Below are 21,937 nucleotides of genomic sequence, written 5' to 3'. Positions count from 1 at the left end.
GTCCTCCAGAGTTTTGGCCACCCGACTCCCATGCTCCTCAGTGGCTGTGCTGGCTGGGGATTATGGGGCCATTAGTCCATCACAGCTGGAAGCCACCTGATTGGAGCAGTGCTGTTCTACACCAGTGGGGTGTGCTGGAGATGCCAAGCAAGGGGCGTGGTTCTGAAATTGCACAGCAAGGGATTCCAAGGAACTGAATCCCTGTGTGACACTGTCTTACCCAACCCACATCGGCTCAGCTGGGCGCCCTGCCCTGCCCTGCCCTACCCTGCCCTGCCCATCTGCTGCCCAGCTTTGCACAACCCAGGTGTGATCTATTTGTAGCAGGTTCTGAATGCAGTCTTGTTAGATGCAATTCGGCTTTAACACACACCTGTGTGGCATTGGGCTCTCTCCCAAGATAACGCAATAAGCTCTCTGCTGCCTGATGAAGCCTGAACACACAAGGTGAAGTAAGGCCTGTCTCTTGTTGGTCTTTCCCCTGCAGAGAACATACATATTTACTTTCCTGCTCAGCTCTCGGCTCTTTGTGCACCCCTACGAGCTCATGGCCAAGGTTTGCCACCTGTGCACTGAGAAGCAACGACTGGATGAGCCTGCGGCTGATAAAGTAAGTGGCGTGCCCAGTCGGTGCCACTGGTGCCGACTTACAGGACAGACGAGCCTGGAACGCAGCCCTGCCCAGGCGTCGTGGCCCTGAGCACCAGACCCATTGCTATTCCTGCTTCTGCCTCTGCCTCTCCCTCCATTGCATCCATAGCCCATGTTTTTCCCCTGGCAAGGAACCCACGGGGGCTTGCACAGAGCTCCTCACTCTACTTTATCCTCACACAGCAGCCCTGCGAGGTTGGCGAAGCTGGGAGCGTGTGGCTGGCCCAGGTCTCCCAATGAGTGTTCTGGCCAAGTGGGGACGAGGACCCAGGTCCCCTGGGGGAGTCCGGCACTCCCACCACCTCCCTGCACGGAGTCGCTTTTGTGGGCCACTTCCCTGGATATCCCACCGTTCCTTCAAGGAGCCCGGTGTCATGCGTGGGGTCCTCCTCTTCCTGTTTCTTCCTCCTCACACATGTCCTGTGAGGCGGGTGAAGTTGAGAGACGGCAACCAGACCAAACCGTCCAGAGCATGGGTCCTCAAACTACGGCCCACGGACCGGATCCGGCCCACCATGCTGATTGATCCGGCCCGCCTCAGAGCTTTTGGACTTGCTCGGAGGAAATGATCTCCGAGTGAGCCCAAAAGCTTTGAGCCAGCGCAGGCGTATTCAGTGGGGAGATGGCCACGATCATGGGCGCATTCGTGCGAGGAAGACAGGTGCGATTGTGATCGTGCTGGAGGTGGGGAGATGGCCACGATCCCGCCTGCCTTCCCTGCACAAGTGCGCCTGTGATTGCGCTGCCTTCCCTCCACAATGGTGCTGTGGGGGGGGGGGGTGGCCGCAATCCCGCCCACCTTCCCTGCAAGAGCAAGCCTGCGATCACGCCAGTCTCCCCTCCCCCGAGTCCTGCCCCCCAAGAGTCTGAGGGACAGTGAACTGGCCCCCTGTTTAAAAAGCGTGAGGACCCCTGGTCCAGAGAGTTTCCTGGCTGAGTGAGGATTTGAACCTGGATCCTCCAAGTACAGTGGAAGCTGCAGCTCATGGATGCAGAACCCGTCTCAGCACAAGGCGGAATCCCAGCTTGGAATAGCTTTTGGGACTGCAGGCCGGGGGTGGCAATGACAGGGAGAAGTACCCACATATATTTTAACTGAAAGCATTCGCTGCCAGTAATGAAACCTTAAGAACGGCACTTTAAAGACGGCTGCTTTGGGATTGTGGCTGTTTTTGTTTCCACTCGAGGCTCAAAGCTGAAGGGCTTGTTTAGCTCAAGAGTTTGTTCAGCTCCCATCAGCCCAAGCCAGAAGGTTGTGTTGGGGAAGATGGAAGCTGTTATCCAGTGATGCCGGGAGGGTCTCAGCTTCCCATTCAGGTTTTGCTGAAGTAATGCAACATCACCTGGTGTACCTCAAATTGTGTGCTGCAACAAACTCCTCATCTTCCTGCACTCACGGGAGTGCACAACGTATCACCTTTCTCCCACTCTTTCTAGAGCCGGTTACGGAAAATTGCCCCCAAAATTCTGCAGCTGCTAACAGAGTGGACAGAGACGTTTCCGTATGATTTTCGAGACGAGCGCATGATGAGGAATTTAAAGGAACTGGCCCATCGAATAGCCAGTGGGGATGAGGTGAGTCTCTCAAGCGGGCCAGAATAATTCTGCTGCTGTTTCAGAGGATTCCTAGAGGAGTACTTTCAAGCACAGTATTTAAAATTGCCTTTAAAGCAAGGGCAGACAACACACAAACTGCTGCTTTTGCTGTCCCACCACTCCTACAATGTTTAAAAAAGGGAGAAAAAGTTGCATTTTGCCACTGAAATTTGACACCAAACCGCTACTGAGGTTTAAAATGAGTACATTTAGCTGCTTTTCCCTTCCCCTCCTTTTTTGCCCTGGGGGTAGGAATACAACCCATGGGGGCAAGTGGGGGAAATTGGTGCCGGACCACCAAAAATTGCCCTGCACTGCTTTAAAGTTACATGTGCACCAGTGTAAATGGTTATTTCTGGGACGCACGAAAGATGTAAGCTGTTCAGTTCATTTACTTTATCTCTAAGTGGTTCACAACAGCACATAAAATACAGTAAGAATACAGCATAAAATACATATGACAGTAAAACATCACGTGAATTAGACTATAAAGTTTATAAACCAGATTTAAAACTGATTTTAACAACTGCGATAACGAACACAAATAAGCATCAGACCTGTTAGATGGCTGACATAAAGTCCCGATATGCTATTTAGGGTGAATTATAGCTGGATGACGTGTCCTCTAAACTGCATTTGCAGTTTTTAAACCAGATAGCCAAGTAATTCTATGTGAGCCGTCCTGAGGCTTTCGCAACAGGACGGCATATAAATACTTTAAATAAATAAATAAATAAATAAATAAATCCAAATTTGCGTGTGGTGTGGAAATAAGAAACTTTCCCTCATGCTCTGTCCCCCGACCAGCAAAGCAGTGCTGTGTGTGTTGAATTTGTTTGATATTCTGTGTTTGCAAGCTGCCGTGAGAAGTCTGTTAAAGGGCATGATGAAAGAAGACTAAAAAATAAAAATCAGATTGTATAAATCAAATAATCACCTCCCTCTGTCTGCTAATATATGTGCTGTGATATCTCCCTGAGTGTGGAAGAAAGTCGCACTGGGATTTCCTGACACAGGCCTGCAGACAAGATGACAGGCATGGGGGGTGAGAGTGAAAGCCATATGCATCGCCATGGCTCAGTCGTGCCCCTGAGCAGCTGGTTAAAGGGGAGGAAGGAATATTGTGGGGATCCTAACTGGACTCTCCCATAGTTACACAGACGATGCCTGCCTGTTATCCTAGAATCTAAGCTAGGAAAACACACCGGAATCTCCCTCTGCCTGCATGCATGCGTAAGTGCTTGGTCTTTCACCAACTTTAATCCTGGGGAGTTGGTAAACGGAAGCCGGAAGCCTGGCAGATGCTATTCATAGCCACCTGCAGGACAAAATATGTGATTGGTAAGAACTGCTTTTCATCCACCCATGTGTTCAGGGTCTCAGAACTGGCCATGCAAGGCACATACTTAAGCCCGCCTATAGGGTGTTTTTTTTCCGTTGGCTTAGTGCTCTTTTCCCGCACTTCCCATCCATATAGCTGCTCAGCATCTGGTCTGCTTCTGAAATCTTGTCGAGTGCCTCCTCCTCTTCCTCTTCCTCTCCCTCCCCCTCCCCCTCTCCCTCCCCCTCCTCCCTGCCTCCACATCAACCCAGCTGTCCCTTTCCCCATTGACAAACACCTTGGTCACCAGCTGGGGCCTAGCAGCTACCATATGGGAGCACAGATGCATAGAGATAGGCATAAATGTGTTTTCTCCTTGGGCCTTGCATCCTACCTTCTCTGCGGTGCCCAGGGTGGGTGGATATTACATATTTAGAAGCATCTGATTATTATTTTTAAAAATTTGTCACTAAAAGGATTAGTTCAGTTCTGTTGTTCAAAGGGAGGAGAAGCCGAGGGGTGCCTGTAAAGCCATGGGGAGCACCCGCATCCACCAAGAATGGCTCATATAGAAGATTCTGGCTGTGTGTGATGAGTTCACCGTCGTGAGCATGCAGGAGTGGCTGCCTGGGACGTGCTGGGAGGCTACAAATTTCTCTCTCTAAACAGGCGTAGGATTGTGCCTGGCATAAATAAAACAAGTGATTCTGCATTGCCTTTTAAACAGGAAAAAATATGGGGAAAGCTAACATTGCAGATCTAAGCACCATAAATTATTAGTTATATTGGCTAGTAATTGTCTTGGAAGGGTAAACGCAAACTCTGGCGACCTTGTTCTGTTGCACTGCATTGCAGATCAGCCCAGAGATGCTAGGCTGCTTCAGACAGGGTGGCCCATGAGCTCCTCCGTCAGAAGTTTGCGTTTGCCATTTCTACCCCAGCTGGCTCTGAGGAGTCCACAGTTCTTGAGTGCTTCTTTCCCTCTTTGCAAATATAAGCATGTTTTATGCTGCAACAAAGCAAGGACTAGATCCAGAGGATAACCTTGCAGGGGCTTAAGATGGGAGGGGGGCAGCTTGTGGCTCTCTAGATGCTGTTATACTACATTTCCCATCCCTCTGCATTGGCTAGGCCAGAGGGGCTGATGGGAGTTGCAGGCCAACAACATCTGGAGGGCCACAGGTTTACCACACTGACTTGGTTTAGTCTGTCCAGTTGGAAGAGTGCGACAAGTAAGCCCCACAAAACTCTGTAGCTGCCATTCTTGGTCTTGTGTCAGAGGGTCAGGGTTAAATAAATCTGAGTTGTTAAAAAAGGTAGCTTCCCCTAAAAGATGGACTGGAAATAGTAATTAATTAATTATTCAAGAAACAATTAGTAATTCAAACCATAAATATTTAACATTTTTATGAAGGCAGACATTAAAAATGTAAGATTGGAACCAATGCCTATTTGCCCTGTAATTTTTGTGCCTGCCAAGCAGGGACTAGATTTTATTTTATGTTATATTATTCTATTATTTTTTAAATCCTTTCAGATTTATATATACTGCAGTTTTCTACTCTCTCCACATGCACCTACACATTTAAATCTTGAAAATGCAGTAGAAAGCAAAAGCATTGCAAAAGGAGGAAGGAGCGACTACACTGTTTTGAAATTCTGGGATTTTAAAGTCTTGCTCCCCCCCACCCCTCATTTACACACATTTCATGTGACAAGTTTCACCTTCTTTGCATGGTAATGTCAATAACAATTTGATTTCTCTGCCACTGCTTCCCGTCCATTTGCAGATGTCATGGTAACTTTGCCACTGAGTCTACACTCAGCAGGGGGCAATATGCAGTCATGACTACTTGGTGCAGGTGCTTCTAAAGGTTATATGTATGCCACATTCACAGAGAGCCAGTGTGGCGCAGTGGTGAAGAGCACGGGACTGGGACTCAGGCGACCTGGGTTCTAGTCCCCGCTCAGCCATGGAGCCAACCGGCTGACTTTGGGCCAGTCACTGACTCTCAGCCCAGCCTGGTTCAGAAGGTTCTTGTGAGGATAAGAGTGAGAGTAGCAGCAGGAGAATTATGTGAGCTGCTCTGAATTCTTTAAAAAAGAAAAAGTTGGGATATAAATACTGTCTTTGGGAGAGCCTTTGGGCTATGGGCTGAGATAAAAATGTATTAAATAAAATCTAATAAATATTAGATTTTTAGGTGAAACCCTAAAAAGTAATGTGTGACATGGCTTTGTATTTCATTCAATTTACAAGCCCCTAAGGTACCCACACATGTGTGAAGTTAAATTTGCTTATACCCTCCTGGTGACAGTCTTAGCACTAATCTGCATTGTCCAATGGTGACATTGGTCCCAACGCATTGGTGAATATAGGCTATCAAAGAGGCATGCAGCGATAAGGTTACCCACTTCCTTTAGGCTGTTTTTAAAAACCAGATATATATCACTACAGATATTTCATCTAACAGTCTCCCAAGCTGCCATGCAGTACCTCAGAGACCCTGAACGAAAATAAATACCAGCACTGTCGCTGTCTTTCACAGCTTGATCCTGCCCTTTTGCCAAAGGTTAAATGTCTAAAAAAGGGAAAAGAAAAGAAACAATAAAAGCCCTTTGATTCCTATAATAGAAACCAGCAGTCTGTTACTTGATGTTTGTAATTTCCCGGCTCCTACATCCTAAAACTTGTATGCTTTCAGTTTGTGGATTTATCGTACCTCGAAAAGGCTGCCATAAGACATCTTGCATGTTCAGCATGCATCATAGCTTCAAAAAGGCCAGAAACCACTTGTGTTGGCAGCGCAGCTTGCCTAAAACAGCTTTATGAGTCCAACCTCAAGCTGATTGACTTTGGGAATGAAGTTAAACCAGAAGAAGACAAATTAAATTGGTGTTTTTTACTAGAAGAGAGTTTGTGGTGTGCATGTTTCCTGTAGTGGATAAGTTGCTAGGGTGCATTCCACTTCCATCGCTTTACTTTCCACCCCTGTTCCGTTCTGTTTTTCATTCTGTCTGCCTTTCTTTTTAAAGTGCATGTCCACAGACACTGTATTACTTTCTAATTTGAGAATCAAGCCAGAGGTCTGTGACGTGAGAACAAAATTGCTTATGCATTTCCCTGGTCTCCATGTGCCACAGATGCCTATCTCAGCTTTGCAGCAATGCAGTGGTCAGTCAGGGTGGGCATTGCCTGCGTGGGCTAGGCCTGATGGGAATTCCAGAAGAAAACATCTGGCAGCCACAGCCCCGGGGCATCTCTCTTGCCGCAGGACTGGTCCATGGTGCAGCTGCCCAAGAGCCACTGTTGCAGGCAGGCGCTTGGCACCTCAGGTGCTGCTTTGCTTTTTGGGATGTGCGAATGGGCTTGGCATTCCAGGCCAGAGAGTTTCCTTCTGCCAGTTTCAGTTGGAGGGATGCTTACAGCCAAATGACTGCTCCTCACTAGAGCTGACGGAGCAGCTGGCAATGATGCATTCTGGTAACATGGCAAGACATCAAGTGGAGATGCTCTTTACAAACCTGAGCAACTTTGGAATCGGTCTGTTTCAGCATTACTCTGGAGTAGCACAGAGTAATGGAGAGGCTACTACTGATGCCAAATGCAGCTGCCCAGATCCGTGGGGAGGGAAGCAACGGAAGCAGGTTGCAACAGATGTGTTGCTTGCCAGCATCTTTTGAGGCCAGATCACGTGAAGGACTGCCAGCCCCTCCATGAGCTTGGCGGGCCCTTATGATCAGCCTCCTATGGGCTTTGCCTCCATAGGAGGGCCATCAGACTGACACAAATCAGACATCCAAAGATGCTTTAAGAATCTGAGCATCACTTGACTATTCTCCTCCTCCTCTTCAGTCTCCATCCCCTACATTCAGGAAGGAAGTCGAGACATACCTTCATAGGTGATTAAAAAAAAAATCTGTGGCTTTGAAAGAGTTTTTTCAATGTTTTGTTCTTTTTAATTGGGATATGGTTCTTATTTTCTGTTATTCTAGTTGGTTTGCTTCAGGAAGCTGGTATAGAAATAGGATAGAACATTTCTCTTTTGCTTTGGCAGATGTACCGGAAAAATGTGCAGCAGATCACCCAGGGTCTGATTCGTAAGCTGGCCTCCCTCAGCCAGTACGAGGAGGTGCTTGCGAAGATCAACGCAACCTCGACAGACAGACTGACCGTCCTGAAGGCCAAACCGCAGGCCATCCAGCGTGATATCTTCTCTGTCTGCGCTGACCCCTATGTGTTAGCCCAGCAGCTGACGCACATCGAGCTCGTGAGTTGATCTTCCCCTCCATCTCTCCTGTTTGGGACCACTGGCTCCTCTGTTTTGGTACCCACATGTGAGTTTGGATGCATCACTGAACTCTTTCTTTTCTTCAGGAGAGACTCAGTTACATTGGAGCACAAGAATTCGTCCAAGCATTTGTACAAAAGGATCCCCTGGATAATGACAAGGTGAATAGGGTGGGAAGGGATGCAAAATCCACGTGTGGGTGGCGGTCTGCAGGTAGCCAAGGGGGCAAGTGGCACTCAGGATTCTGCCAATCAAGGGGGTAGTGCTGTGTTGGAGCCTCGTGTCACCTTTCCAGATTTGGTGCCCTCTGGATGTTTTGGATGTCAGTTCCCATCAACCCTAGGCAAGATGGCCCATGAACAGGAAAGCTGGGAGTTGTAGTCCTAAATATCTGGAGGGCATGGACTGTGGAAAGCTGAAAGGTAAGCAGGAGCTGGTGTATTTCATGAAGAGCTGACATGGAATGGCTCCTGACCTCACGTAGAGCTATGTCGATCCATAACAAAGAAGCAATTTTGACATACTGTGGCTCTGGGAATGGGGGAAATCCAGGTGGAAACTGGATTACTGAGGCTGTGAACAGTGTCAGATGTCAACTTGAACTAGTTGACTGGGGTCAGAAAACACAGTAGCCCATGCTCAAGGGCTGAAGTTGGGTGGAAGTGTGAGTTATTGAAACATAGGTTATCATGTTGACAGAACCCAGTCATGCTAGCAACCCTTGGTTTGTTAACTGCAAGCAACCCAAAAAGAGAACCCATGGCTTGCTGTTGGATTGTGAATTGTGGTTTGTTTGTGGTTAATAAGCCATGGCTTGTTAGCATAGCAGGGTTCAGATGACATGATAGTCCATGATTCAATGACTCCTACACTTGAACTATACTGAGCCTTTCAGTATGGGTTTAGCATGTTGTCTTCTGTACTTTAAGTGAAGACTCAAGCACTGCAAAGTCAAGCTTGTTTGTCGTTCTGATAGTCCATGATTCCAAGAATGGCTTGGGCATGTCATTGGGAAAGGGTATAAGATAGTCTTTTATATGGTTTCAGTTAAGGTTTTATAATTTTTGCAATGTTAGTGTTTAGATTTTAATGGGGTATATATGTTATACTGTTATATATGGGGATTTAATTATTTTGGACTTTTTGCAAAGAAGGGTGGGATATATTCATTGAATAGTAATTTCAAAAAGTTAAGGAAGCTTATTTTAGTAAGCATCTGGCTAAGCCAATGGTATGGCCATCAGATTAGAATATGTCCCACCACCAAGAAATGTAACCTGGAAAACACGTGCGCAATTTATCTTTTCTCAGAGCTGCTATGGTGATCGGAAGAAAACCCGGAACCTGCAAGCATATGTGGAATGGTTTAACAGGCTCAGTTACCTGGTTGCCACAGAAATATGCATGGTAAGCAGATCTGTCCAGTCTTGCCTGTGGCTGTTTTATTCTTTGGTGCTTCTGTGCATGTTCACACGGATGAAGCCTTGGAAGGCTTAGCAGCCTTTCTGCATGGGGCACACAATGCGATAGTAAAATTCTTTGTTGTGACTTTTCATACTGGTGGGACTGTGGAGGGGTGGAACCTTCAATGTTCCCCCATGGGAGAGGCTCCTTGCTAGGACTAAATTAGAAAGAACAGATAGTAAAGGTTAACTCCCCCTCACCAGGCACTAATATTTAGCACAGGTGAGTATCTTTAAGTGCTGTGAGAAGCGTGGGTACCACAGGACATGGCTGACAATTTATTTTGTCTTTCTTTTGCAGCCTGTGAAGAAAAAGCACAGAGTGAGGATGATAGACTACTTCATTGACGTGGCCCGGGAGTGTTTTAACATCGGCAACTTCAACTCCTTAATGGCTATCATTTGTGAGTCCTTTGTCAATGCTCGTTTTGTTAAAAAGCTCCTGTTTGTAGAAGATGCTTGGCTCAGCAGCGAGTTGGCTCGCCTCAATCTGATTGGGCCAGCTGGGCAGGCTCGGGATGACTGCTGGTAGCAGCTGGGCCCTCTTCCCCTGCGTCTCCTCCTTGTTCCCTGGGCCACTGCAGTCTTGTAATGGCACATCGCTAAGACCAGACAGGGCTAGGCCCCAGCATCTCCAGAAAGTTCCCCTGCCTGGAATCCTGAGAGCTGCTGCCAGTCAGTGTTGACAATATTAGGTGAAATGGAACAAGGCAATACCCACGGTTCCTATGGGTTTTGCCCAGAATGATGACCCCTGCACTCCCTCGGTGGTTGGGGGGGCGGCAGTGGGGTCTGTATGTGTGTGGGGAGGTTATCTTCACAGCAATCACTCACCGGTTCTACATTTTAAATATATTTAGGCATGAGCACTTATATCCTCTTTCTCTTGTCTCTTCTTCCTCATCCCTCCCATCATCCTATCAACTAAAAGCTGGAATGAACATGAGTCCTGTCTCTAGACTAAAGAAAACATGGTCCAAAGTCAAGACAGCCAAGTTTGACATTCTGGAGGTAAATCTGATTTGGATCTCCAAAAGGGGAAGACATCTCCTGCTAACCTGTACCTACCTATTCTGTGCATGTTTTGTACTGCAGAAGCTACTACTGTTAAAAGAGGGATAAAAGGAATATCCTAATGCACCAATTACAGTGTGTATGAATACTAAGACAGGAAGCTACTAGCCCATGAGAAAAATCTAGCAGCTTTCACCAAGAACAGGCGATACAATGCCTTTCAGAAGACTGAGGCTACACTTCTCATCAGTCCCAGCCAGAATGGCCAGTGGCCAAGGATTATGGGATTTGTAGTTCTAAACAACTGGAGGGCACTGGGTTGTCCATTTCCAGATGCCATTCCAGAAACAGAGCATTCTGGAAGACATTGCACATGAATGTCTGTCTAGATCCCCTTGCCATTACTTTCAAATTGTTTCAATGATGAGTAATTTGATTTGGATAAGAGTGCACTGAACACAGGCTCCCTCCGCGTATCTCTGGCCCTCTTACCGATTAGATGAGCTTTGGCTTATGGTCTGTTTTTGCTGTGCATGATCTTAAAGTGCTCCCGCCTGTGCTTCATGTCGGATGCTGTCCTCACATCACCACCCTGAAATAAACACTGGCCTTTTCCCGGGGCTGTAACGAGATTACACATGGCATGAAATGTGTTAATTGCCCATTTCCACCCTTTCTTTCTCTAGCATCAAATGGACCCTTCCAGCAATTTCTACAATTACCGCACAGCCCTGCGTGGAGCCGCGCAACGGTCTCTGACAGCTCACAGCAGCAGGGAGAAGGTATCGTCGTAAATATCCTTGCAATTGACCATGATTTAAATGGTCTATAATGGAATGGTCTTGTTGGTTTGCATGGTGAGCGGCCGCTTGGGACAAAGTATTCTCTTCCTCTGAACCAGACTTCCATAACCTGGTGCCTTCCCGATGTGTCGGACAGAAACATTTTAATATGGGCTGCTCTTTGAAGATTGTGCAAAATTCCGCAGCCAATTTGCTTTTTGGTGTGTGTTTTGACGGAACAGCAACTAACCTACAGCATTTGTTTCCATTCTGTTCCTGGGCGTAGTTCAGGGTGCTGGTGCAAACCTATAAAAACCTGAACAATTTGGGGCCAGGATTCTATAGGAATGCATGCTCTCCTATGAGACTGCCTGTAATTTAGGATCTGTTTCAGAAGTTCCAATGCCTTGTCTCATCCCCAAGAGAGGTTAAGATGCAGGCAGGACCTTCTCTGTGGAAGCATCTTGATCATGGAACTCCCTCTCCAGGAAGACTGGACTGGTTCCGTTCTTGCTTACTTTTAGCTGCTCCATTAAAACCAATTTTATTCCACTTGAACGGTATTCTGTGTAATTCTGGGCTCTCCTTTTAAATAAGCTTTTCTTCATGGCTTACTGTCTTCAGAATGCTATGTATTATATTGCTTGATAAGCTTCATTTTTTGTGTTGCCCTGGGGACTTTTTGGGGGATAAAAGGCAATGAATGCATAATCTCCTAAATAGATGTGTGGCCACAAGTTTGCCCTATTTGGCTTTAAGGCTCTGTTTCGAGAGATGCTCAGCCACATCCCAAAAAATGCTGTGGTTGATCACACTTGCCTGCACTTGTTCAAAGGAAGTCTTTTATTGATCGTTCTAGTCTGACCATTTCCCTTCAGACATACCTAGCTCAGAGACCTCTCTTGTTTGCAAGGGGCAAGGATGTGAGAGCTGGTTAATTTTCTTCTTGAAAAGGCCAAAGGGGAATGGAAGGCTTGAGTCTTGTGCTGGAGAAAAGGATAAACAGAATTGCCAGCAGGCTAGTGGGGGCACAAGATGTGGTCCTGGAGCTGTAATCAAGGACAAAGGAAGGCTTTCTGATAATTCAGAACACCTATTCTGAGCCTGTCTTTAGTAAGCCATCCCCCTCCATCCTGATGGAAACATTTGTTTTCATTTCTTTTCAATTCCCCGTTCTGCCCTTGCTGCCTTTTGCAGAGAATCAATTTCCAAGCGGGTTTTCTCCCTCCCCAGCAGCCCAGCCTGTGAAAGAGACAGAGCAGCTTTGTAATGGGTGATAGAGAAATGCTTTGCTCTTGGGGTGAAAGGCATGGAGACGAAAATCAGTGGAGCAAGGCTGGTGCAGGGATGTCCCCTGGAAAACGATTCCTCTGAAATCGCTGCACTGCCTGTTACCTGTTTTAGGAGAGCAGCATCCTCTGGGTTTGAACTGGATGGAAACGGGGCAAGCTTTGCTTTGGCTCCTTCAAGAGTTGTTCTCACTTACATGGACTAAGTTTGGGGAACGGAGTAGAACAGATTGTACAAATTGGGTTGGAGAATAATATAACCTGGTACCAGATCTTTTAAACCTATGGTATTTCAGAGTGTGCATCCATGCATGTGTGTATGTTTGCATATGGACAAAGAACTTGTCTTTTTTGTATTTTTTGTGCACAAAATGCCAAAGCAAATTTACTTTGATGTGTGCCTCCTGGCTAGTGGCTGGTTTTGTTTACAGTTTTGTTTTTACTCCAGAGGGGGCAGAGGGTTCCCAGTCTGGATCAGGACCCCTACACTGGAGTGGGAGTAGGTGGCTTTTAAGATCTGGGCCTGGCCACTATCTACTCTACAGTAATAATAATAATAGTAATAGCAATAGCAATAACCCCTGTAGCTGTTAGATTGGGGGGTGGGGGTGAGTGATGGAGGTCAGGGAGGGGAGATGTTGTTCCCCTCCCCCCCCCCCGCCCCCCAGCTTGCTTAGCAATCCAGTGTTTCATAGGAGTGACAAGCAAAAGCATCTGCAGGGCTTTTGTATACATACATTTGTATACATACATTTACTATTTATTTACTATTTCAGTTTCTATGTTGCTACCATTGCCTGTAATTGAGCTCCCTGTGTGGCTTACAACAATTAAAACAAACCACCTTCTAAAATCAATAACACTAAAAACATTACCCAAACATCAATAATACAAAAACATAGCCCAACAAATTAAGATCATGACATGAAAAAAATTAAACAGCCATAAATAAATAACATAAACTAAACTAAAATTATAAACCATGGTCATGTTAAAAATAAGATTATTGTTAAAATCAGCTGTTAAATAGCTGGAGAAGAGATAAGTCTTCTCCTCTTGCTGAAATGATAACAATTATGGAGCCAGGCACACCTCTCTGGGGAGCCTATTCCAGAGATGGGGTGCAACCACCAAGAAGGCCCTTCTTCTTGCTGCCGCCCCCCTCGCCTCCCTGAGGAATGGCTCCTTAAGAAGGACCTCCTGTCACTTTACGTAAAAACATGTCTGTTTTGCCCCTCAGGCATTCCAGAAAAAGTCTGGGGCTGGAAGAGCATGGGACACATTGTCGCCCACCATGTTCGCCATGCCGACACCTCCACGCACATCGGCACGGTCTGAATTTAGCTGGGGACCAGTTGCATGGAACTGTCGTAGGCAGGCGGAGTGCACCTCAGGGGGGGCCTGGGCAGAGGGGGCCAGCCATGCACACGACCCCATCCCAGGGCACGTGCTGAGTACACATCTATTCCCTCCAGGGCCTGAATAGACTTCGGAAGTGCTGGGAGCAGATGTAACCTTGTACAATAATAATTAAGACATGAGAATTGAAAGCTGATGCTTTTGAAAATACTTTGGGGTGATATAAATGATGAGGCTATAAAATGCTTCTAAAAAAGGAACCTAATTTGGCAAACAGCTGTCCAGTTAGTAGCAGCAAAATAATCTGAAATCTGTTGAAATCATCTCCGAGCTGGTGGCTGCCATCTGTGTTGGAGTACAATGCCCATCACTCTCAGCCAGCAGGGTCACCCATGCTGGTGGGGGTTGTAGTCCAGCACACTTGGTGGCCTTCTGTTTGGGGAAGGCTGAACTACAGAAGGGGTCTAATAAATGATTCAGAATCTATTGATTAATAGATTTATGCATTAATTAAATTAATACAGAAAATTAGGTCTTAACCAGAGACAGGGATTGGTTGTTTTAGGAAAGACATGACCATGTAATTGGAAATGGAATCTGTGAACTGGGACAAGCCAAATAATTGTAAAACTGTGGGATGGATCCAGACTTAGTCATGCATTGACCATCAAGTCTGCCATGCCTTAACTTGAGTCCCACTGATTTCACGGGGTCTCCTCTAAGCACGGCTAAGTCTGAATTCATTCCACTCCGCCTGAACAGATTGCCTCCAAATTTGTGGGCTTTATGCTGTGTCAACCAAAACAAAAAACCTGGAGGGAGGCAGGAGATTCTTTGTGTTGTTTCTCTGTATCGCCTGTTCTGAAATTCAGTGGAACGCTATGCTAGATAGAAATTATGGGAACCACACAATCCCAGGAGAGTTGGAAGGGACCCATAAGGCCATCAGGACTAGTGTCCTGCTTAATGCAGTACCTCAAGTTAAACATCCAACTGTATCTTGGAATGCCTCCAGGGTAGAGAGACCCCAGGCTCCCTAAGTCATTGGTCCCATTGGTGTATTACGCTAAAAGTCAAGAGGTTCTTCCTGATGTTCAGCCAGAATCCGGGCCTGTTCACTTCAGCCCGTTAATCCATGTATTGCTTTCTGGGATAACTGAGAAGAGAGCCTGGCCCTCCATGTGGCAGCCTTTCAAGTACTTGTAGAGTGCTATCATACCTCCCCTTCGCCTTCTCTTTCCTTAGCAAAACATGCCCAGTCATTCCAGTCTCCATCGGACTTTGTTTCCAGTTCCTGATCATGTTTGCTGCCTTCCTCCGAACCTTTTCCAGATAGTTTGCATCTTGCTTAAACTGTGCTGCCCAGAACTGGATGCAACCCTCCAGATGAGATCCAACCATTTATTTATATGTCTATTCATTGCATTTGTATTCCACCCCATACCCAAGGGGCAGCTCGCAAGAAGCAAACAATGCCATCTAAAAACCACATAAAATCCAGTTAAAATAAAATGCAAAACAGGAGGACAATCAACAACATAAGCAACAATAAAACCAGCAGTGAAAACTGAATAAAAGCATGGTTCTAAAAACAGATACTAAATAAAAAGGTTAAACCCTTTGCTGAGTGAAGGGGCTTGAGGCCTATCCAGTGCTGGGGTTGTAATCCTGCACATCTGGAGAGCACCAGGTTGGAGAAAGCTGGCAGCATTTGGATACCAGGACTTGCCATGCTAACTCGGGAAAGGAGGAACTGTGCAGCGCGTCCTCTTGGCTCTGCAATAAGTTTGTGTTCGGGAATTTGAGCCCAGCGCCCCACGTTTCCCAGGCCTCTTGCTGGATCAGCTGCTGAGCCTGGGCTATTGTTGTCCTTCCTCTAGATCGTGATCCCTTTCTTCAGCCTGCTCATCAAGGACATTTACTTCCTCAACGAGGGCTGTGCCAACCGTCTGCCCAACGGCCACGTCAATTTTGAAGTAAGTACAGGAGGTAGAATTTCTTGGTGGCTTTCGCTCCCAGGCATTGCTGACTGAAATGTGAGCAGCAAGCTTTGCCAGTGGGTGGCTGCCGGTTCTTCTGATGCCGCTTGAGAGAGATCCGGTAGTTTGCTGTCTGTTGCAATTTCACATTGCCCGAGATGCATGCATGGAAAACCAGTTGATCTCCTTAGTCCCTTGTCCCTCCACTTATTTGAAAAGAAGCATTAGCCCTTCCTTTTAAATAGATAATGTATCCCTCCCTTCCTTACAAAATGCCTTTCTCTCTGGCCCGCTGGTGTTCCCTCCTGCAGCACAGTGTTAACAAGGCTTCTTTCGTGGCAGGGTCTTTCCTTGTTCCTTTGGGGCATCCCGCTGGGGACTCTGAGCCAGAGAGGAGTCCAAGAGCCAGAAATTTCGGGAGAGCTTTCGCTCCCCTCTCCCTTTCTCCCAGCCCTCCTCTCTGCTCTTTCTCTGCGCTTTTTCTCCTTCTCTCTCTCCATCCTGTTTTCTCCCCCTTTCTGCCCACTTTCTCTCCCCCACCCGCCTCTTCCCTTTTTCTTCATTTCTCTCTCCAGTTCGCTTTGCTGTGCCCTCTACCTCCAAAGGCCTGAAGAGAGAAATAAAGGCTCCCGTGAATCCAAAATATTTGCCTGCCATTTCTTTGGTTGATTTTCTGGTCAGGAAAAGCATCCAGCTCAGCGATTCTGGCAGCACCCTCCAAAGAGGACACAGCTGCCCTCTGAGTGGGGTAATTAGTATAATTAAATGGGGATAACCAGCCAGGGGCTGATGGGTCATATTCCTCTCCAGCCTGCATCCCCACATCCTGTGTCTCATGCTCCTGCAGCAGCTTGGGTCAGTGGAGGTACTTCTTTAAAGCCTAATTTCATGGTGGGGGGATCACAGCTGCAAAAGTGCGGCCACTGCCACATCTCCATGTGCTGTGATCCACCCCAAAACATACACACAGAGAGCCATCTGGCTTGAAATAGCTCTCCCTTTCCTTCAGGGGAAGGCTTTTTTCCAGGCACTAAGTGCTCCCCAGGGTGGTGATCGTGTGTGTGTAAGACAGTTAAACTTTCCCTCCCTGGATGCTCAGCGTGAGATCCCCAGAAGGTTACCCATGAAAGAGGAGATCCCTTGAGGTGGAAGTGCTTCCCCTGCTCCGCTCTAAAAGAAATCCTTGGAGGAAGAGGTATAACAAGGAATGGGCATCTTTGCTTCTTGATTTAAAAAACCAAGTCTGCCTTTATCACAGGCAGAGCAAATACTAGTTTGCAATTCCCCCTACTCCAGGTTCTTTTGTCTGACCAGAATCAAATACAGTTTAAATATTGGAAGATAGATAGATATAGATAGATAGATAGATAGATAGATAGATAGATAGATAGATAGATAGATAGATTTAAGCAGGCTGGGTTCTTGCTTTTATTGATGTGTTGATTCTTCCCCCTTCCCTTCTTTGGAATCTTTGATTACAGAAATTTTGGGAACTGGCTAAGCAAGTGAGTGAGTTCATGACATGGAAACAAGTGGAATGTCCTTTTGAGAGGGACCGGAAAATCCTTCAGTACTTGCTCACAGTCCCCATCTTCAGTGAGGATGGTAAGCGAAGGTCACGCTTGGTTCAGTCTGCTGGCCAGGAAGTCTCCTTAATGCTGTCAAGGATTTCATCTTCTGAGCAGCTGCTGGCTGGTTCGGTTTTAGTAAAACTGGAATGTCTTCTTCACCGACTCTCTTTGGTCTCCATTGTCAATTCTTATTTCATGGTTTTATTGCTTTGTATTGTTCCTTGATGTGAAGGAACAATTCCGAGTGTTTCTGGGACAGAAAGCAGAGGATATGAATCATCTGTTAGAACAATCCTACAGACCCTGGACAGCATCTGAGCAGCCACGGGAGTTCAGACTCCCAGAGCCAAGACTGGAATTAGGAAGAAGTCATGGTACTGCTCTGCTTCTCCGCCCCTGGCATCCAGCAGAGCAAGAACTGTGCCACCTACTCCCAGAGGCTGGAAAAGCAACATTGGAGAGGAGGCAAAGGGACCATAGAGAAGGAAATTGACTAGAGAGACCAGGGCAAGAGGTGTCCTGCAACTGCTCCAGCCTCCTTCTCTTCCCCAAAGCTGCTCTAGCTAATAGAGCCCCCAAAAGCCCATCTCGTGGAAAGTGCAGGCTGGGAGGGTGGGAGGCCAACACAGCCTCTGCCCCCACTTTGCAGAGAATACCTACAGACCTCTGAGGTTAGGCTTCTGGGCATTGCAGGAGGGTCGTGTCCTTAACAAATGATGAACACGGTGGCTGTCCCAGCATGTGACTTGCTGGAACGTACCCATTAGAGAAGGACTGAGCTCGGCTTTTGCTGCAGCCATAGAATCCAACACTTACCCTGTTATATTTATTCCGTTTCTACCCTGCCTTTGCACCAAAAGCAGCACTCAAGGCAGCTAAGCCTAATAAATCAAGAGTAAAATAAACTTAGTTAAAACAACCATGAAACAAACAAATTAAGAACAGAATTTTAAAAACTTAATGAGAAAATAAATAAAAATAACTAATAGAACCTGTGTATTATTTGATTCTAATGGTTACTAAGAGGGTTTAAACTATGGACAAATGGAATCAATTTACCTTTAAAAGTAATACATGTTGTAAAACTGCACAGAGTTTCCCCTCCAAATGCTGTAATCTGGTGGTCATGTTTCAGCAAAGGTGGTTGGCTGGCTGGAGGGTTGGATTGAGATGCAAGAGTGGGATAGAACGTTTGAGAATGTCCATCCCTAATTCACAGGGCAACATTTCTAACCAAGCAGCTGGAAAATCAAAACTGATCATCCGCATTAGAGATGGGCCTTGTTCCTTCGGTTTCTGGAAGGGACTGAGATGTTCAGTGGCGGCTCCCAGTGGAGGAAGTAGAGAAGCGATTTCTGCTCATCCTTCCCCCTTTCCCCAGCATCATTTCCCACAAAGGATGCCACAACCTTCCCAAGTAGCTTTTCAGAGAAAGAGGAAATCAGCTAAACAGCCTCCCTTCCACCTCACATCCACTCGCTCGCTCAACACTACCTTTGCACTGGGGAAGAGTGAAAAAAGGTGTCCCGAATGTTGTGAGCAAATATCCAGTTTCTACCATGGTGCTAGTTGCATTGCACAACCGTTGCACAACTAGTGTTGGAATGCCTTTGCATAGCACCCGTGCGAGGAACCTGTGAGTAGCGTTCCACTCAGGAGAAACCAGGATCTGACCCATTGTGTCTCATCAGTGTCAGCACATTTTAGCCATGTAAGAGATCTCTTCACAATCGGGACCAGATTCCTGTACTCTTGGGAAGCGTGGCAGAGACAAATGCAATCTCACCATGGTGACATTTTGTTTCCTCCGCAGCACTTTATTTGGCTTCCTATGAGAGCGAAGGCCCCGAGAACCACATTGAAAAGGACAGGTGGAAGACGCTCAGGTCGGTGTCAAAGGGCCGTCAGTAGGCCAGCAGGCTGCATGTTCGCTCTAGCGTTAGACCCCATCGGCTCCAGATGTGCTGTTACATGTGTCGAGGGAAGAGCACCCTGGGGAACTTACCACGAACTGTCATTCTAACTTCTGGACTTGCCATAAGAATTGCTGCAAACTATTTCATCTTCCTGGTTGGCTCCACCCATCCTCAATCCATTGGGAACTTGAGTTTCCCTGTCTAAAATTCAAATATGTAATTTTGCCAAATTATTGTCATTATTTATCCCATGTCCTTGCTTGTATGAGAACATTGACTAGTTAATCACGTGTAATTATCATTTTGGCCACTAAAACTGGAGTTCTGGCATAGATGCATTGGGTGAAGCCCTTTTGGGCGGCTTGAGTTGCTGAGCTGTACAGAACAGAAACAAATGCCAGTGGCAATAAAGAACATTCTGGCTATGGTAGGAATTGATGGCCCCTTTCGTGCGGTGCTTAAAGTGCTGGGCGGGGGATCTAGAAATTCTGGGTTCTCGTCCTCACTCAGCCATGAAGCCCGCTGGGTGATGTGGGGCCAGGGTCATAGGTGGACCAAAGGCAAAAGACCGAAACATCAAAAATGTCAGCATATTTTAGCTTGATGCTCTCACTTCCAGTAACTAAGCCTTCGGGGAGACAGTTGAATGTTTTTAGAATAGAGAATAAACTGCATGAACATTGGGAAACTGCTGAACAGTTTGTGATTGGAGGAAAGAGACAGCGGCATGGCCTTCTGGGGAAACCCAGGAGGACTGCAGTGGGACCTTCTGTGCCCCTCCTGCATACTCCGAAGAGCAACTTCTCAATGTCTTGACAGGTTTCTCCATCTCTTTGGTTTTCTCTTTAGGTCAACACTTCTGGGAAGGGTCTAGTCCATGGCTGGCTTCATCCTGCTGCTACACAGACATGGATTCTTCTTATTCAAAGCCTTGAATAGGGCCATTTATTTATTTTCCCTTTGCCTCACCCCCTTTAAATCAAGTGGCATTCTGCATTCTGAGAACTGGTTAAGACATGTCCAAGCATTATACAGAGGAACCGCTGCAGAGTAAACTCAACTCAAGGATAAACAGACGAGTCTGAAACCTGACAGATTATCAGATTATATCACAAGTTGGTTATACATGATTGATCAAAGACAGTAATGAGGAAACCCTTTTGAAGATCAGAGTCTTCTTTGATTCATTTTGAAACACCTGGATGGGATTTTCCCCGCTACCACCAACACTTTGACGTTTGCCCTGCTGTTCCTTTGATGTGTTACGACGTGCTGCTACTTGAATGCTGGATTCTAAAGCAAATTTCCACGTCACTCATCAGAATTCCAACTTTGACTGTTTCGTGTTAGGAAAGGAAAGGACAGTTTGCTGAATGAATCTGGGAACTTTTGTTATTCGCCTTGAGAGAGAAAAGAATCATGATGGAGTGAAACGGGCTGCTAAGGTTTTCATCTATTTATCATGGAAATGGGGTTTATTATTTTTCTTCTGTAAGGCTTTTTGTTTTTGAGTTAGCTGCTGGTTGGCAAACTCTTATTTTATATTATTTGAAAATAAAAAGTAATGAAATACAATGCTTTGATAGGAAAAGCAGACACTAGAAGGATATGTAGCAAATGTAGCTAGACGTGTAAGAAATTCTCCTCAACACCCCAATTACAATTATGCTTTTTTGGTGTTTGTCTAAGGGCAGATCTACATTACAAACTGGTATGAAACCAGCCTTGTGGCTTTCTCCAAAGAATCCTGGGAACTTACTTTTTGAGGGCATTCCCAAAAAAGACCTCAAACTTGTTCATAAGATTTGTTCCTGAAATTCTGCCTTGCCATAACAATTAAACAGGCTTGAAAATTGTCTTAAATTTGTAATATAGACATCCCCCAAATAGCTGTATTTTTTCTGTCTTTCCCTTCTTTTGTTCTTCTTGAGAAGCATCACTTTCTGCTTGAGAAGCTGCAGCTCAGACTGTAGTTAGAGTTAGTATAAACTTTAGTTTTATTGACTTGCTACCTGCTTTTGGAGGCATGGCCTACCATAATATATGATCTGGTGAAGCCAATTGAAATTGTGAAAATCCTACAGATAAAAAGAAAGTTTCTCTTTAGCTAATCTACAACTGTGAATGGAAAGCAGCCTCTCCTTTCTGTCTTCTGCTTCAGGAGTTTGAGCATTGTTTTGACAGTGAAACGGCTCACTTTGCTAGCCAGTCCTATGAAGTCTGTAGTCACCGGGGCTGCTTACACACTGTCATTTACCCGCTAGACATTCTGGCAAGTGAAAGATCCCTTTGAGCATCAGGCAGCTGTTGACAAATCATCTTCCAATCAAAGGGTCTTGTATGTATTCCTGTCACTCTGCAAACTTGAAAATCAATAAAAATCATGTCCTTAGGTTGCCCTGCATACCTGCGGTTTTGAAAGGAACTCTGGTTTGTCTCTCTTTTGAAATGGTTGCTAATAGCATGTCCACTGAGAACATTAATGGGGGTTACACTCGGGTAAGTGGGCTTAGAATCGCAGCACTTGTCATGAGAATTCTTGTTTTAAAAGGAACAGGATCCCTGTCCTTTGAAGAACATGCAAAAAATATTGTTAAGAAAGGACATTCACTTTTCCTTTATTAATACCACTTGCACACATGACCCGGAAGAGAAGTGGTGAAGTGGAAGCCAGAGATTATCCTTGTGGTGTTTCCCAGTTTGT

At 46.1% G+C, this 21,937-nt stretch overlaps 1 protein-coding gene across 7 annotated transcripts in view; it reads left to right on the top strand.

The window, feature by feature from the left end:
* Positions 1–21,658, top strand: part of RASGEF1B (RasGEF domain family member 1B) — a 39,710-nt gene extending 18,052 nt beyond the window's left edge. For 6 of the 7 annotated variants that reach the window (XM_044429079.1, XM_044429083.1, XM_044429082.1 and 3 more), the window contains exons 3-12: positions 488–610; positions 2,089–2,226; positions 7,627–7,839; positions 7,947–8,021; positions 9,172–9,267; positions 9,625–9,727; positions 10,255–10,334; positions 11,024–11,119; positions 15,648–15,743; positions 17,228–19,115. In XM_044429079.1, coding sequence (XP_044285014.1) covers positions 488–610; positions 2,089–2,226; positions 7,627–7,839; positions 7,947–8,021; positions 9,172–9,267; positions 9,625–9,727; positions 10,255–10,334; positions 11,024–11,119; positions 15,648–15,743; positions 17,228–17,542 — 1,335 coding nt within the window. In that variant the 3' untranslated portion in view covers positions 17,543–19,115. The other variant, XM_044429078.1, reaches the window with a different exon arrangement.
* Positions 21,659–21,937: the final 279 nt, after the last annotated feature.

Source organism: Varanus komodoensis, unplaced genomic scaffold (genome assembly GCF_004798865.1).
Source record: "Varanus komodoensis strain SLA01 unplaced genomic scaffold, ASM479886v1 scaffold2, whole genome shotgun sequence".
NCBI classification, from domain to species: Eukaryota; Metazoa; Chordata; class Lepidosauria; order Squamata; family Varanidae; genus Varanus; species Varanus komodoensis.
The sequence above is the reverse complement of the archived record's forward strand: the minus strand, read 5'-3'. Positions and strand labels throughout refer to the sequence as shown.